The sequence below is a fragment of the Penicillium bovifimosum genome (genome assembly GCF_028826915.1).
Source record: "Penicillium bovifimosum strain IBT 22155 chromosome Unknown utg000001l_segment0_segment0, whole genome shotgun sequence".
Classification (NCBI taxonomy): domain Eukaryota; kingdom Fungi; phylum Ascomycota; class Eurotiomycetes; order Eurotiales; family Aspergillaceae; genus Penicillium; species Penicillium bovifimosum.
Genome location: NW_026622710.1, coordinates 1,100,256 through 1,117,369, shown reverse-complemented (window position 1 = coordinate 1,117,369; position 17,114 = coordinate 1,100,256). Strand labels below are relative to the sequence as shown.

The window sequence follows — 17,114 nt, the reverse complement described above, 5'->3', positions numbered from 1 at the left end:
GGGGAGGGGCTCGTGAGGACCAGATCGAGTCATTCAGACAGCGGCCCACTCGCTCTGATTGGCGGCAACGGAGGATGCGCAGATCAAGCCCTGGGCCCTAGTTTATAGCCCAATTAGGCAATGAGCAATCGCAAGCCCATTTTTTTCTTTTGCGGAGAAGGCAAGTTCCAATCAAGTGAGAGGAGGCATTGTCGATAAATACTCAACTGTCTGGATACTGCTCACCATGCCGTCCCCATTCTTCACTCGGAACACCATAGCCGACAAGGATAGCCTCGCTTTACTACAGCTACGCCGCGACCAGATCATCCCGACGATCCTCCGCGACCATGACGACGAGAATCAAGGCTACTGGGAAGGAAAAGTCACCAACACTCGCTTCGGCTCGTTTCCGCACAGCACTCTGATCGGTCAGCCCTGGGGCACGCAAGTCGGCGCCTCAAAAGTCGACACAGGCTCTCGCGGTCGCAAATCAACCAAGCGCAAGGCCGAGGAGCTCGACGCAGCAACAACGCCAAGCGGAGAGGAGGATGCAAACAAAAAGCCATTACTCCGCGCCCCCGTCGCAGCAGACAGCGGCTTCCTGCACATTCTCGCCCCGACCCCCGAAGCATGGACCATCTCCCTCCCTCACCGCACACAAGTCGTCTACACCCCGGACTACAGCTACATCCTCCACCGCCTGCGCGCCCGACCAGGCTGCACAGTCATCGAAGCCGGAGCCGGCAGTGGCTCGTTCACGCATGCCGCCGCCCGCGCCGTCTTCAACGGGTATCCGGAGGCCGAGCAAGCCGCGAAACGGCAGCGTCTCGGCAAGGTATGCAGTTACGAGTTCCACGAGCAGCGCGTCGGCAAGGTGCAGCAGGAACTTCGAGACCACGGTCTGGACGGGATGGTCGAGGCTACGCATCGCGACGTCTACGAAGACGGCTTCCTGCTCGGCGACCCGATAACCGGCAAATCGCCCAAGGCCAACGCCATCTTCCTTGATCTGCCTGCTCCCTGGCTGGCACTGAAACATCTCGTGCGCAATCCCCCGGATGGACGAGAGTCTGCGCTTGACCCGGAGTCGCCTGCGTATCTGTGCACGTTTTCGCCGTGTCTGGAGCAGGCGGAACGCACGATCCGCACGATGCGCCAATTGTCATGGCTGAATATCTCCATGGTGGAGGTTGCTCAGCGTAGGCTTGATGTCAAGCGTGACCGTGTGGGTCTGGATACCGAGGGTGTGCGTGGAGCAACTACGTTCCCGAAGACCGTTGAGGAGGCTGTTGCCAAGCTTCGCAGTGATGAAGAGCGTGCGAAGCTCATTCGTGATCACCGTCAGACTAAGGACGAGCCGAATTATCAGCCTATTGTGAAGGAGACGCCGTTTTATAAAGAGAAGTCTAATGTTCCGTTGTATGCTCAGGGTCGTTTGACGCATCGGTCAGAGCCGGATCTTAGGACTCATACTTCGTACCTTGTGTTTGCGATCTTGCCGCGGAGCTGGTCGGAAGAAGATGAGCAGAAATGCAGGAAGCAATGGCCCTCGGCGCAGATTTCGAAGACTGATAATGAACCTCCGTTGAGCAAGAAGCAAATGAAGAAACAGGCTGCTATTGAAAGGGCGAAGCTCAAGGAGGCAGAGAAGCAGAAGACAGAACAGGCACAGTCGGAATCGGGGGATAAGACTGAGGCAAAGGTCGAAGAGCAGACGTCCGAGGCATGAGCATGACTGTACAACATTGTTTGTTTCATTATTAGCATAAAATTCCCATATCATCCGGATCGAGGCTGTTTTGTCTCTGAGAAGAAGTCACCTTGGCTGAAGTCATTTGATTGAGCTCTTGTAGTATCAGTCCGCAATTGTCGAAGCCGACTTCGTAGTAACCAATTGTCCTATATCAGCTCACAGAAGACCTGAGGTTTGCATCGGACCAGGTGTTAACGTCCTACGTATACGGCTCTGAGCGCTCCACATGCTTCTCAGCCACATTGCCAATTGCCGTAGGGCTGTCCATGCATACGTGCAGGGCTATGGTCGGTCGAACAGCCATGATATAGCCTACAGGGACATAGAAAATCTATTCGAACAAGCGAGGAGGAAATATAATGAAGTAAAGCCATAGAAAAGGCAGTCGCTGATATGAAATGCTCTTTCAAAAAAGAATGCTATGAAAGCCACCATCTAGAACGAGATCGTGACATGCAAGTAAAGAATATGACTTCGAGCAGATGGTATCAACGGGCGAACACAAATGAGATATCAGAGATTATTTTCAGTCCTGAACTTATCCCACGCTTCATTCAGTGTACCGAATACAGATCCAGCAATCATGCGCTGCTCCGTGGTAGCAGTGGTAGAGATCTGATAGACGTCAGCTGATATCCAAATGGAAGCCATGCAGCCAACACCCAAAGAATGAAACATACCTTATCAGGATGCACCTTAGAGATCCCCTTCATGTACTGGATCTTAACCTTATTCGGCAGCACCAGCTCCGCCAACCCGATCTTCTTCCACCCAGCTTCAGGCCACAGCACCGAGTCAAGACTACCCAGCAACGCACGCAGATTATCCTGCTTCCCGTTGCGCCATGCGGCAATTCTGGCGTCAACGCTCTCAGAAAGAGCGAACTTTTCTTCGTCGGCACGTTCAGCCGCCTGATTAGCTTGGCGCAGCCTACTGACTGCCTCAAAGTCTGTTCCAGATGCTGAGGTCGCAGTGACACCGGACATAGCCGAAGCCTTCTTAGGCGGCGGCGAAGGCCGTTTCCTGGCCGGGGCTGCGGGCTTGGACTGGGGCTTGTTGATACCAGCCGCTTTCTCGCATCGGTTCCGGCCCTGGATACTTGTGTTCCCACCGTGGCCAGACTCCACAGCCAACTTCCATGCCTGAGCGGCGTCTGCCCAGCGCTCGAGTTGCTCTAGCGCTTCGGCTTTGCGCATTAGGGCCTTGCCGAAGAAGTCCTTCATGGGTTTGGGTGCTTCGCCGGTGCATAAATCGATGACCTCTTCTTCGCCCTTGGATGGGCCAATGAATGTTAGGATGGTGTCGGCGTCGTCGATGGCAGATTTTGGTTCGCCGATCTTCAGTGCAGTCATGGCACGATTACTGCGGATGATGATGGTGATAGGGTGCTTATCGGGGAGCATGCTAAGAGCCGTGGAGAAGCTCTGGTGGGCCTCGGCATAATCGCCTCTTTTATATGAATCTGCGGCTCTTCCGCGATGGCGGTGTGTTGATTGAAGGGCCTCTTGGGATACAGGCGGAATGGATCTTGTCGGAGCTTTGGGGCGTACTGGAATAGAAGCGGAGCGCGTAGGAGGCGTAGCACGTTGAGCAGGGGGAGAAGGCTTTGGCCGACTCGCTGGAGCCAGAGAATCAAAGAGGTCGACCTCGGGCTCAGAGGGCGGTGGCGGTGCCTGGGGTCGCTTGCGTCTCGCAGGGCTGACATAGGCTTGCGCTGTCTGCTCTTCAGCTGCAAAGCGTGAAAGGCGAGATTTGGGTTCCTGAGAGGTGGGCCGGGATGGGCGCTGGAGGAAGTTGGGTTGTCTTGGCTGAGATGCATCAGGAGACTGCTGATTACGAGGCTGGCGTCTTTGGTCGGGTTGGTGGGTCTCGCGGGTACGAGGGGGTTTCTGGGGCCGACCACCTCCCGACTCAAGAAGAAGTGCTTCATTTGTGAACTCCTGCTGCTCCGTCTGGGACTGGGTGGGCTGGTCGCGACGACCTGGACGTTGCGGGTGCTGAGGCGATTCCTCGTGTAAGGAGGCATCCCTCATCCACCGCGGCTGACTGGCATCCTCTTCAGCCTTGAACTCATTTACCGCCTGTTGAAGTTTCTTGCTGCTGGTTTTCCAAAACGAGCCGGCCGATTTCAGCAGATTATTACCAAATTGAGAAGCTATTTGCGCAGGGTCTTTGTCAGCTAATGCTGGACTCCGTCTGTCCTGTCGTTGTCTTGATTCATGCATTTCTTCCCTCATTCGACCTCCATCAACACGATCAGCGGGATGAGTACCGGCGCGTCCTTCGGTCTTCTGCCGAGCCTCGGCATGGGCCTGGGTTAGAAGCCAGCCAACAGCAGCTTGTACGTCGGTCCCGGACTCTGTAGTGTTTAAAGCGCGGCGAGCTTTATCTGCAGGGAATCCCATATCCACCAGCTCTGCAATCGCCCTATCGGCTTCGTTGGAAGGCATGGGAGATGCATGTTGATCGCGCCCACTGTTTGACGGTGTGGTAGACGTGGAAGGCGGTTCTAGACGGGAAATTTCTGATACCGGCTTCCCCAGCAAACCCAGGAAGTCATCGTCATCACCTTGTGCGGGCTGAGGAGCTGGGGCAGATTTCGGCTTCAATTTATTGAGACCGAATGGGTCATCGTCATCAAACGCCCCCAAGTCCCCCGTATTGTCCTGCATGGAGATTCCCCCACTGGGAGTCTCTGTGCGACGGTTTGCGTCGAATTGAGGCGTCGATCTCGCCGATGCGGGGACTGGGAAATGGGTTGACGCGTCTACCGGCGCAGTAGAATTGAAAGCAGCTAGAATGTCATCTTCATCCTCCACTGGCGATGTCATAGATCGGGGAGCCGGTATAGATGCAGGGCTCTGCGTACGGCCTTCAAAGTTATCCCAGAATTGGCTATTCTGACCACCATATTGCGATTCGAATCGACTACGGTTTTCGGCTTCCTTCTTCGCCCTTTCTTCCTGCAGACGCTTCTGTTGTTCCATGAGAGAAAGGTTCTTGTTTTCAGCTGACGAATTGAAGGAGACGAGGTTCGCAAAGCTGTCTCCGGTGGATGTGGCGGGCTTCGATGGCGAGGCTGAGCGGTTCGATGATGCCGATAACGGGGTCGACCTGCCAGAACCGGAATGTGATGGCATACTTGGGTATAGATAGCCAGAGCTCATGGGTGGAGGTTTGGTTGGAGCTTTGTTGTCAGAGGACCAACTCAGACCATTTAGGTCCTCCATGGTGGGCGTGGCAGGATAGTGATGTCTGGTTGGTTTGAATAAGGATTAGGCCCCGAAATGGGAATGAAGGCTCTCCATGATCTCACCAAGTCACAATTCAAAGATATCTGAAGAAATTCAAATTCAACACGTTTGCTATTGAGCAAGATGCGGAACACTTGTTGCCCCCTGCATGTGGGGGATCCAGACCGTGTGGAGGCTGGCACGTGATGCTATCCTCATGTTACAAGCATTCTGGAATAGCTTCATCTCTTCCGATATCGACTTCCAGTGTTAGTTGCTTCCTTCAATTGAACTTATTGACTTGTTATTGATTCTGAACCGACAGTTCTCGCGGTCAATGGTTCCCTCTGGCATGAACTAAGCTGGCCCAAAGTGTACCTGGGCATCCAACATGACGTCGATGTGAGACCTCAGGCCAGAGCTTTCGCGCCTTCCTCTAGTCGACCTGTCTTCCTGGGCTTTAGACTACATAGTCAGAGGTAGAATTTTCTCAACACGCAGATTCACCAAATCCGCAATCGGGAGGTTACTTCTTCGTCAAACCGATTCCTCGGAAACCACCGTCGCCTCACCCAACGCCACGAGCACCGAAATTTACTGCAACCGCGTATACCGCGTGTTGTCCCGATAAACACCACAAACGGCTAAAGTCTCTGATCGCGTCTCCATCCAAATCGAGGCATGAAGCGGAGCTGCACATCCCTCAGCAGCTGAAAGTGATCACCTGCTCCTGGCCCTGAAACGGCCAAGCCTTGGGGCTTGGGCTATGAGAGATAGTCACCCATCTAAAGCTAGCCTGCCCTCGATCGGGCAAGAAGCAACTAGTAAATGGTCCGTAGATCCCCCGGTTTCGATGCAACATTTTGTACTGGAGGAAACAAGACTATCGCCCTTTGCCCTTGGCGTTGATAGCCAGCGCCTATCTAATCCCATTTGAGCCACCCTAGGGTCGAAATTTGAAAATGCAAGACCTCGTCGCAGTCCAGGTGCTAATCCTTCAGTGCCAGGAGGGATTCGAAGCGAAAGGATGGAAGGACATCGTATGTTGTGTTAGAAGGCTACCTTGCGAACCATTGAACAGAACAGACCCTCATCCCCAAAATGCTCGGGGCCGAGATATCTAGGGTCATGCAGTAGACGCGCGAAGCGTGCCAAGATCACACCACTTGGCCCACCGGGCATTGGACTTCCATAGATTGGCCAGGAAATAGCTTCCTAAATGCACTAAGGCATAGCATCAATATCTATCTTCAGACTATCGAAGTGAGCTAGGAATTGTTCACGAGATCCATAACCCAAAACATCTGACACTTCTAGAGTATACGAGGAAGACTCAAAATCTGCGTGCAGGATTCTATATCTGCTATTACCTTTAGCTGCATAAGACTCCTCGACAAGGGTAAGGCTCAACGAATCAGCCTTCTTTTACGTGGGACCCCCACACAGATCTATCCTCTTACCGGAGGTCTGTCTTTCGGTACTCCGTATACACAGTACTAGTGGACATCTGTGACTGTCATGTAAAAAGTACTTCATTCCTGCAACTCTGAACTCACTATTAGGATGAATCTCATTTCTGACAGGAAGTGGGGTGGGGAACGTGGGGGTTAGGGACTGACTAGAAGACCCTTTGGAAAAGCTTTAAGCCTTAGTGTCCCGGCTAACGAAGTTTGCGGATTGGCAGACTGCTATATCAATGCATACTTCGTAGATCAGATCAGCCATCCGACAGCGAGGACCACGGTTGAGTACAGTACATAACTCCAGCTTCCAAGGTTAAATCCTGGGCAACGCGCGGAAAAATCTCTTCGGGCGGCCCGTTCCAGGGATGTAGACGATGTGCATGTAGGAGGTACATTCGAATCTGTGTAGAAAAAGACACAAGATAGAATTGCATTGCAGGACGATCTTCGAACCTAGCTTGTCTATTCCTTCATAGAGAAGGAGCCAAAGTCCAATAGTCTATGGACCGGCAAGTGCTCAGAATCCAGCCGCCTGGGCATGCAGGTCCCAGGATGTAAAGTAACCTTTGCATAAAACATACGCGCTGTGCTGCCCGGCCCGGGTAGCCTCATGCCATATGGCCCAAGGTTGATGTCAAATAAACTCCAGCCACTGTCCCAAACTTCCCGAGTAGAACAGCCAAGGGCTACCGAACATGGATCAGCCTATGTGAGGGAAGAATCAGGTCTCCACATCAAAGTCAATTCGATACTTCCCCTCGTGTGTGTCGGAAAAAAGAAAAGAGGAAACTCTGAAGACAACTCTGCTTTCTTTTTCCCTCTTTTTGTCAGCCGGTCCCCAGCCGCGCGGTAGCGAAGGGGGAGTTAATCAAATGGCTGTGGATCACGAGCACTTGTACGAAGTACGGAGTACTGTACCTGTGTTCGCCGATTATTGCCGTAATAGCCGCTGAGTACGAATTATCGGGTTTGAGTTTGCACAATGCTATTGTATGCGTATGTTGGTTACGAACAATAACCACGTTCCAAAGTTAGTATAAACGTAGTTATTCTCTGCAGGTGCAACCAGAGTTGAGTACTAGTCGTTAACCCTGAAACGACCCGGTAGAGTGGCCAGGCCCGTGCTTCCCGCGTTACAGGGTCCTGGGATGATTTCCGGAATAAATTGGAGAACGGAAAACGGCAACTATCATTGGTGTGGATTTGTATTGATCCCGTAGGAAGACATCCCTGGAGAGTCTCCATTGAGTCCACTCATTCGAATTACGGTGATATGACCACATAATTCATGTCTGTTGTATATGAACTGAGGGCTATGTACAGCTCACCTTCTATCTGTGGGAAGAAGGCACCTTCCCCTTGCAGCTGATAATCCTGCATCGACTACTCCGTAGTGCAGATTGCATGTTCCAAGATTGACAGGCATCTGAATCCCCAAACAGTCAATCTCCCGTCTTGGGTTTAGATTCTATACAAGCTCGAACCAGGCCTAAACATGTGAAATCTTCCTTGACGGAAAATTGTTCCATCGTTTATCGTTCGAATCACCGAGTACATATTGAGAAACTTCACCGGATCTCGATGAAATGGGTTCGATCTACAAGATATTGTTCGAACCAGAAAATCACCTCCAATTGACACGCGATAGTTGGCCCATTCAACAAAAAGTGGGTACTGCCGCACAGGGCAACCCGTGACGCTTTTTTCATTTTTCCTTTAATTTTATTTCTTTTGCTTCTCGGATGCCACGCCAGTCCGTGCGTACATGTCGGCTTTCATTGTTCTTCCGTCTTATTCCTCCTTATTAAAGTATGGGTTGATCGAGCTAATCTAGTTACCATTGCGGCACTCTCAATCTTCCCAAGGTTCTAATACATATAGGTAGATCGTTCTATTATCCCATTACTCAGTTCGTGATTCGCCCCATTGCGTAAAGCCAAACGATCCACATCTCTTACTTTCCGACTGGCCCAGCATCTTGTCCGGCGGGGCAAGGGATTGTCATGCCTATTGCGGCAAACGATCCAGCTTCCGGGCTGCTCGTACATCGTACAGCTTGTACGATGTATGGATAGCTTTATGGCTACGTAACTATATGCAGTGTGTCTATTCTTACAGTCATACGCTGCGTAGATAACTACTCCGTACAGTAGGGAGATTGATTAACCTATACCGGACCCAGTACTCAGTAGTCAGTACTCAGTACCCTCTACGGAGTACTACTAAAGTACTGAGAGTGGGTTCCAGTCGGTAGTAGTGACGGTACCTACATTGCAACCTTCCTACCTTGCTTTTTCCCGTGCCTTTTTTTGTCGTTCTTGTTCCTTGAAGTCCCATGTTCCAACTAGTTCCAGACTTCCCTTGGTCTCCATAATGGCGTCAAAATGGTTAATGAACATCTTAAGTTCTAACCCACTTCGACTACAACATCGAGATGTGTCCCGAATAGCGATAGCCCCTCCCCCCAGAAGCCCCGCCTCAAAATTAATTGAGGCCCGATATTATCATTTTGCCTATTTTTACTTGGTTTACCCTTAGAGCCTTTATGGGGCTAAGTGATCAAAGGGAAAATGGAAAAATGAATTAAAAAACATCACAATACCATCCCCCCTCCCCTCCCCTCTTTGTAAACTCCTTATCTGAACAACATACCTACTCTCCGCCCATTCTCCGATTCCTCCCCCTTTCAAAGCTTCCCCTCGAAAGAACCTGGGGTGAAACTCCCAAGCGCACAATGGGGCTCTTCAAGCGCAAAGATTCCAAGAATTCAATTCAAAGCGAGAAAGATGAACAAGACTCAGTCGTCACCGTCAATAGCGCCCGCACATCGAACACATCCCTGAGATCCCCAGGGTACAAGGGAAGCGGTCCACCAGCTTCAATTCCCGAACTCCCCATCGCCAGACCCCCAGACCCAGCATTGGACCCAGCTGCATATCTCCGGAGCATTCACGCCGTCCGCGAACGCTCCAACATCGTCCTAAACAAGGCCAAAAACAACAACCTCAATCATTTCGATGTCGACATGAGCAAATTCGAAGATACCGCATCCTATGTCGTGTCAATCATCAAGGTAAATCAATGCCATGAAATGGCCATGTCGTGCGAACTTGCGCTAATGCATCTTCCGAACCCCAGCGAGATTATGCCCCAGATTATGAGAATATCCCACCGCACGGCCGCTGGCAGCATTTCGACGTTGGCGGTCGACCGCGCATCAACCAGCTGCTCCAGTCATGGCCGAGCAGCATTGATGCGCAGGAGCGAACGCGCCGTCTGATCGACTTATTTGTGGTTTCTGTGCTGCTGGATGCGGGCGCCGGAACCAAGTGGTCGTACCGATCGAAGGAGTCCGGGAAAGTCTTCTCCCGCAGCGAAGGCTTGGCGGTTGCCAGTTTGGAGATGTTCAAATCGGGTCTCTTCAGTAGTGATCCGACGGAGCCGTGCCAGGTGGATGGTGCGGGGTTAAAAAAAATTACGGCCGAGGTGCTTGCGAAGGGGATGCAACATTCTGAGCAGAATCCATTGGCTGGGATTGAGGGTCGCACGGGGTTGTTGATGCGGCTATCCGAGGCACTGAACAACCAAGACTTCTTTGGAGTGGATGCCAGACCGGGAAATATGTTAGGTGAGATGGTTTGGACAGGCCATTTTGCTCATTCGGTTGCTAATCTTTACTAGATTATCTGCTCGGTCATCCGTCTACTCTTGCTTCATCTGTGCCTATTGTTCCGATAACCACTTTATGGACCGTGCTCATGGACGGCCTGTCCCCCATCTGGCCTTCATCGCGAACACAGATCGATGGAGTATCAATCGGAGATGCTTGGAAGTGCTCAGCTCTCCCCAGGTCCCCGCCTGCACAGCAATGGGAAAACATCGTTCCATTCCACAAGCTGACACAGTGGTTATGCTACTCGATCATGGTGCCAATGTCCAAATTGATGCACATTCACTTCGCCGGCAGCGATCTTCTCACCGGTCTCCCTGAATATCGGAATGGGGGGCTTCTTATCGACATGGGACTCTTGAGTCTGAAACCGGACGACATGCAGCGTGGTATCGAAGCATATAAAGAGAACGCTCAGATCAAGGGTCAACCGAGTGTCGAGGTCGCTCCGCTCTTCTGCGCCGATGACGACGTGATTGTCGAATGGCGAGCTGCGACTGTTGGATTCCTCGATGAGCTCCTAGCAGAGGTTAACGCCCAGTTGGGTCTCAAGGGCACTGAAGAGCAACTCTCACTCGCACAAATGCTCGAGGCAGGCACCTGGAAGGTAAGCACACGCGAAGGATTCTTTTTGAAAGATCATATTCTGACAACGTCCTAGGGTGGTCGTGAGATTGCGGAAGTCTCCAGACCAAACACCAAGGAGCCCCCTATCATGATACGATCTGACGGCACTGTCTTCTAATACCCTCTATTCCCATATAATTGCTGTTGATGCCTGGACTATCGTCCCGTCCTTTGGTTTTTCTCGCTGTTGGGACGAGCTTTTTGACGAAATAACTCTTCATGACCAAAATACCTTCATATACATATTTCACGATCGACTTTACTTCTTATTTGCTGTTTGGGGGGGGCTATCTTTTTCTTTGCGCGAAGACTATTTTCTCATATTTCCTATTGGTATTGGAAAGGGCGCACTCTTGCATATTACAACTTACTTTTCTTCGTTCTCTTTCTGTCTATATCTTCTTAGCAAGACATGTCGATAGAAGCCAATTGACCATGGCAGATCTACACAGTGCTGTGTACATAATTTTGTGGTGATTTTCGGGCCCCAGGAAATGTCGTCATCCCGAGGTTACCCCCAACTTTACTCCGTACGTAGAAACTCATTTGACTAGTATCTACAATCTCTACTGAGAGCTGTCAAGTGAGGGATCATACCATGTCTAGGGGAAAGTGGATCCGATAAAAAACTCAATCATCATCTAAATCTTCCCTCATCTTTTCATCGCGACTACTCTCACTTGCACAATTACCAGCAAAACACAGTACTCACGTGAGGAGGATTAACTATACTCCGTCTCCGCATTACATGGCCGAATGGAGCTCCTCATCTTCCCTTCTCATCTTGTGCTCATCGTCTTCAATCCCATTGACAAGAGATGAAAATGCAGTCACCAAGCTCATGATAGACAACATATACTACTCCATCTTAGCCATCCAGTGAACACACCGGGTATTCCCCAGATCGTCCCAGGTGGCCCCCGCAAGAGCGGGGCTTCGCTCAACGGTAACCGCCAAACACCCGCCATAATGGACGCTCGGAAGAAAAAGAGAAAGGTGCTTCTGATGGGCAAGAGTGGATCGGGGAAGTCATCCATGCGCTCAATCATCTTCAGTAACTACGTCGCAAAGGATGTCCGACGCCTAGGTGCCACGATTGACGTCGAGCACAGCCATGTCAAGTTCATGGGGAACCTCACATTGAACCTGTGGGATTGTGGAGGGTGAGACCACCTTATACACACCTGTGTTGTCAGAAGAAACCAGTGCTAACACCCAACCACAGTCAAGACGCCTTCATGGAAACCTACCTCGCCTCACAACGCGGCAACATCTTCTCCGACGTCGCCGTCCTAATCTACGTCTTCGACATCGAATCCCGCGAAGTCGACCGCGACCTCGACACCTACCACTCCATAATCGAAGCTCTCCGCGAATTCAGTCCAAATGCCTACGTCTTCTGCCTCGTCCACAAAATGGACCTCATCCAAGCCGAGCACCGCACCCGCATTTACGAAGAGCGCTCCGCCGTGATCCGCTCCCGCTCCTCCGATTTCCGCGTGGACACCTTCGCAAGCAGCATCTGGGACCAATCCCTCTACAAAGCCTGGGCCGGCATTGTCCACAAGCTCATCCCGAATCTCGTCGTGATCGAGCGCTTCCTGACCGCATTCGCCAAGAAGATAAATGCAGAAGAAGTCATTCTCTTTGAGCGCTCGACTTTCCTAACTGTGACTTCGGTTACTTCTGAAGTCGGCGAGCTGAATCCTATCTACGATCGCCATGAGAGATTATCGAATATCATGAAGGCGTTTAAGCATTGTGCCGCACGGAATACGCTTACGACGCCTGCTTCGGCCGGGTTTGTCGTTATGCACACCAAGACGCCGCAGTTTAATATCTTCCTTGGACGGTTCACAGATAATACGTACATCTTTCTTGTTGTGCCGCCTGGGGAGGCTTCGTACAACTGCGCGGTCTTGAATACTATGCTTGCGAGGGAGGGATTCTCGAAAGCGGCTGCTGGTGGTGCTGGAGGTGATGGGTTCCCTCTTCCACCGTCTGAGTCTGTGGATGACCATGCAGGTGCGAATGGGAATGGCGTGTAAGCCGAAGGGGATGTGGAAGGTGTCCTGGCTTTTGTATAGCTGGTGGATGTTGTCATCTTTTTCCCCTTAGCCTTGTTTTCCTTCTTTCTTCCTATACCGCTTGGTTTCTTCTCATGATTTGTGACTTCTTTATGACAAAATACTTGCTGGCGCTGAATGTGGCGTTATGGAAATAATGTATTTGTTTTTTTCTGTTTATTTTTTTCTCTTTTATTTCTTGTTGCTTTCTTTCTGACCTTTCCTTCGAGACTTGAGATACCCAGTGTGAATTTTTGCCCTTTGTTTCTTGATGAAATGGATTTGAAGATTTACCTGGTCTCTACAAAGGAATATTCCAAGTCATCTCTACAAGCTACCTTCCATGTTACCCATCCTTTGAAAGATCGAAAGAGAACAGGCATGCCTAGTGGTGATGCCTATATCAAGTCTAGGTCCTAGAGTCTCGAGACAACCGGGCACAGATACAGAACACAAAGCCCTAACCAATGTATCCATGGCATTTACGCCAAACTGCCCAGAACCTGAAGTAAAGATTTGAAACATCCCAATGGATTTCCATCGCGAACCGTCTATAACCCCTCTCACATCCAATGCAAAGTGCAAGGCAAAAGCGAAGAGAAAGAATAGGTATGGGAGGATATTTAGAATTATCTATCGGACCGGCCGGCCTCAACGGAGAAATGATAAAAGGTGTAGAGGATAACAAAAAGGACACAGATAACGGTAAGGCTGTACAAATCATGCAGAGATCACCATTTTTCATTGCACATCCGGCATGCGCATGGCGATGTCGCCCGACTGTGTGATATATCGCACCCAGGGCAGGGAGGGGTATTGCAGCTGTATATGATTAGTATCTAATACACAATGGTGGAAAGGTGGAAGAATTCGAAGAGACATACCTTGGGCTCAGTGATCTTCAAATACCGCACTTGGATACCACTGGTCGTGAAATAGGGGATCTCGAACTTGACGTTGATGGGTCGCTTTGCTTTGCCTACGCCTCCGGCTCCGCCCATGCTACCTCCAAAGCCACCGGTCATACCGCCACCGCGCTCATCGTCGCCCTTGACGGAGGGGAGGCCGAGCTCTGCGCGCATGAGGAATTCTTTGCCACCGCCGAATTGCTTGATTTTCCAGATTATTGCTGATTTTTCGGGGGCGTAGTGTACAGTGCCGATGTTTGTGCGGAAGCGGGGGGAGTCTGCGTCTTCGGGGACGGGGACGAGGATCTCGACGTTGTTGGCGGTGCTGCGGCGTTTGAACTGTGCTTTGGCCTGTTGGGATAATTCAGATTAGGGTCGGTCTGATATGACTGGATGGGAGGATTCTAGGACTCTTACCTTGAGCATGTATTCGATTCTGGATCCTGAGTGCGATTCAACCACACATTCGACCCAGATCAAGGGCTTCACTTGTGTGTTCAGTCGGTAGCTCATGAGCTCGAATTCGCCATCTGGGGGAATGAAGCTGATTGTGCGGTCGTTTTCGAAGCGCGAGAGTCGCACGCACTGGTGGAACTTCACGTCTTCCATCTCGACCGATTTGCCTCGTGTGGCACGGCCTGTGGTCTCGAACATCGCTTTGTCATTCAAGCCCAAGCGCAACTCGGGCATACCACTCAAGTAGCACTTCATCTTGACGGCGCCCAGAATCTCGGATCGCAGGACGTTCCCATTCGCCGAGACGAGCAGATTGAGGGACTCGACCACGTCCAGGAAGACCTCGTTTTTGCGATAGCGTAACCCCTCGCTACGCCAGGAGACGGCATTTGTAACGGCGATGGGCGGCCGTGCTTGGACATCCAACTTGTGTGACTCTTGGGTGATGTATCTGACCGTGCGAATTCGTCAGATGTATTGTTCCACCAGAACGAACAGAAGAATGGACACTTACTCTTGGAGGATCTTGCTCTCTGTTGTCTGCGGGTACCCGAAATCCATCATCTCATCTAGCAATTCATAGATCACGACAAAGTTATCCCGGATACTCTCCTCCTCCAGCACCTTGAAATATTCGGTGAAGACCTCCACCAGTTTGTGGAGGAAAAGTAGAATTTCGGTTGCATTTGTGTTTCGTTTGGTCAATGCGAGAATGTACAGGTTGCTGTGACGGATATAAAGGTACTAGACAGAGGTCCCCCTATGTCAGCAGGTGGGCTCACACAAAAGGAGACATTCAGGAGTGGGTGTGGGCCCAGGTCGACTGCCCGGACTGGTGGACGCACATTGATTCCCTCGTGGGAGAAGCAGGGAGGCACTGCGGAGCTTTCTTCTTCGGCATCACTGAGGAGGATAGGGAATTTCTCGACCGCGGACATGGGAATGTCCCCGCGATAGTTGCGGGCCAGAAGGGTCTATAGCTGGTCAGTGGGGGGCTGTCTCTCGAGGCATTGGCGATTGACCCGGCAAAAAGCTTGGTCGCCACAAATTGCACAAGAGTTGATAGCGTACCTTGCCCTTGAGGTCGAGGAAGAAGAGTGCTGACGCCATGACGTGTCAATGGGGGTAAATAAGTCGCGGGAGAACGATGATGATCTGGTCTTTGGGGTATGCGGCAAAGAAGAGTAGAAAGACACGTTGTGTGCCTACTGCAGCATTGTCAGGGGAAGCAGTAAGAACAAGAAAAGAAAAAGTAGGCGATGAAGTGAAGAAGATCGAAGCAGATCAACGGGATGGTTGTTGGCGATGCCCGCAATGTCCCAGGGCCGCTCTGGAGATAGACGCCAGTCTCGATGCGGACTAGCGTAAAACCGGCCTATAAAAACTCTTCGCGCACAATTTAATTTCTTCTTTCTTCAACGCTCCCAATAGACAGTTCAAGGCAGTACAAAGTCCTTGTGATTTTCTACAGTTACTCCGACATTCTGTCGGAGTGCTGTAGTGTTTTAATTACTACCTTGCGATACAGAGGCGCGGAGACTACGATCTTCGGAGGGTACCATAAGAGCTGGCCGAGTACTTTCTCTGTTACTCGGGCGGCGTCAGAGGGACCGCACATTTCTATAACTTCAATTAATCCTTTTGAATGAAAAAATTCTCAATTGCACATCTATTCTTCTATCCTTTGTAAAAGAAACACTTAAACTCGTCAAACTCAATGGTATTTCGCATGTGTTGTGTATTGAGACATGGGAGAATATAAAAATCTGCTTAAAAGTACATGTACAATCGTGGAGGTTCTCCGAGCAGTACAGCCCCAATCGACCTGCCACAAAGATATCAAACAATATAACGCCCTGAAAATGCTCCGAGAGAGACCAACGCTTCAACTCTCAGACCCCTACGAGGCAGACTTGACACCCAGGGGTTCAAGTATCCGCTCCCGGGCCAATTTAGTGGCGACGACACCACCCTTCTCCAACGAGACAGCGCCAATAAGGGCGTACATAGTATGCGCGAGAACGAGCTGGATACCGGAGGCGCGGAGGTCATTCGGCTATAGTAGAATATTTCGTTAGCATAAGCTCAACAGCCCACAAACGACAAACACCACATACCATTCTAGGACTCCATCGGAGAACCTTCTGCAACTCGTACTTGTTTGCAAGTTCAGCAAGCTTCGACCGCTCGGTGAGGATTCGCTTCTTCTCGCTAGAGAGATTGTGCAATCCATCCAGAGCCGGGTGGGTAAAAGGCACGCGACCAAAGTTATCTGGAGCCGCGCCTGCGCGTGACACACCCTGCGCCAAAGCCAGCGATGCTTGCAGCTGCACAATGCGTTTTCCCAGGAAAGCCAGTCGGTCGTTGAAACCGCGGCGCCCTTGGTCGAAACTCTTATGTGTCACTGCCAGCCACTTGGTCTCGTCGGAGAGAATCTTGTCGCCGCCACTGCCGAACAATCGGATGTAGAAGCGGTCCAGCATGAGCGGGTCTGAGTTAACGTGGAAGGCCGGGCGTTTAGAGTCAAGGTGCAGACTGAACGGGGCCTTGGCCGTCGCTGGAGTGTAGGACCATCGGGGCTTCTCTTGTTGATTCGACTCCTCCGGAGAGGTGGTGATGGTGCGGGATGGGATGAGTGTTGCAATTGGGCGAGCGATAGATTTGGACGCGGCGCAGGCGGTCCTGGCTGCTCGAGAGGAAAGGTTCAAAGCCATGGCGTCGGTGGTTTGCGAGTTGGATCGCAGTTGATCGAACGGAAAGCAAAGAATTCGGCCTGGGCGGTGTGATACTGCCGCCTTTGTCTAAGCCAAGTCCCGACTTCTTCTACTCCGTACCAGTTGTATGTTGACTGTTCATTACATCTGGGTTTGTCTATTTTGTAACAAATCTCATCAGATCTTCATGGGTGGACTCAGATCTTTTCAATTCTTATCTCGACGGGTCGATACGTTAGACA

General features: G+C 51.1%; 6 protein-coding genes across 6 annotated transcripts; 3 read left to right on the top strand and 3 right to left on the bottom strand.

Moving 5' to 3' along the window:
- Positions 1-226: 226 nt before the first annotated feature.
- trm61 (tRNA 1-methyladenosine methyltransferase subunit GCD14) lies at positions 227-1,711 on the top strand (the record flags this gene model as incomplete). The annotated part of the gene is made up of 1 exon (XM_056661159.1): positions 227-1,711. One exon carries the CDS (start codon positions 227-229, stop codon positions 1,709-1,711), a length of 1,485 nt encoding a protein of 494 aa, XP_056526325.1.
- A 537-nt stretch (positions 1,712-2,248) lies between these two features.
- N7515_000414 (UBA/TS-N domain protein) lies at positions 2,249-4,965 on the bottom strand (the record flags this gene model as incomplete). The annotated part of the gene is made up of 2 exons (XM_056661158.1): positions 2,249-2,350; positions 2,416-4,965. 2 exons carry the CDS (start codon positions 4,963-4,965, stop codon positions 2,249-2,251), a joined length of 2,652 nt encoding a protein of 883 aa, XP_056526324.1.
- Positions 4,966-9,165: 4,200 nt separating this feature from the next.
- On the top strand, positions 9,166-10,846 carry N7515_000413 (URC4/urg3 family protein; the record flags this gene model as incomplete). The annotated part of the gene is made up of 4 exons (XM_056661157.1): positions 9,166-9,504; positions 9,570-10,059; positions 10,113-10,708; positions 10,763-10,846. The coding sequence occupies 4 exons, from the start codon at positions 9,166-9,168 to the stop codon at positions 10,844-10,846; spliced, it is 1,509 nt and encodes a 502-aa protein (XP_056526323.1).
- Positions 10,847-11,697: 851 nt separating this feature from the next.
- Positions 11,698-12,776, top strand: N7515_000412 (Rag GTPase GTR1; the record flags this gene model as incomplete). Its single annotated transcript, XM_056661156.1, has 2 exons — positions 11,698-11,891; positions 11,954-12,776. The coding sequence occupies 2 exons, from the start codon at positions 11,698-11,700 to the stop codon at positions 12,774-12,776; spliced, it is 1,017 nt and encodes a 338-aa protein (XP_056526322.1).
- Positions 12,777-13,535: 759 nt separating this feature from the next.
- N7515_000411 (AP-1 complex subunit mu) lies at positions 13,536-15,268 on the bottom strand (the record flags this gene model as incomplete). The annotated part of the gene is made up of 6 exons (XM_056661155.1): positions 13,536-13,616; positions 13,679-14,053; positions 14,120-14,609; positions 14,673-14,902; positions 15,004-15,132; positions 15,230-15,268. The coding sequence occupies 6 exons, from the start codon at positions 15,266-15,268 to the stop codon at positions 13,536-13,538; spliced, it is 1,344 nt and encodes a 447-aa protein (XP_056526321.1).
- Positions 15,269-16,058: 790 nt separating this feature from the next.
- N7515_000410 (mitochondrial 54S ribosomal protein mL57) lies at positions 16,059-16,872 on the bottom strand (the record flags this gene model as incomplete). The annotated part of the gene is made up of 2 exons (XM_056661154.1): positions 16,059-16,214; positions 16,276-16,872. 2 exons carry the CDS (start codon positions 16,870-16,872, stop codon positions 16,059-16,061), a joined length of 753 nt encoding a protein of 250 aa, XP_056526320.1.
- Positions 16,873-17,114: the final 242 nt, after the last annotated feature.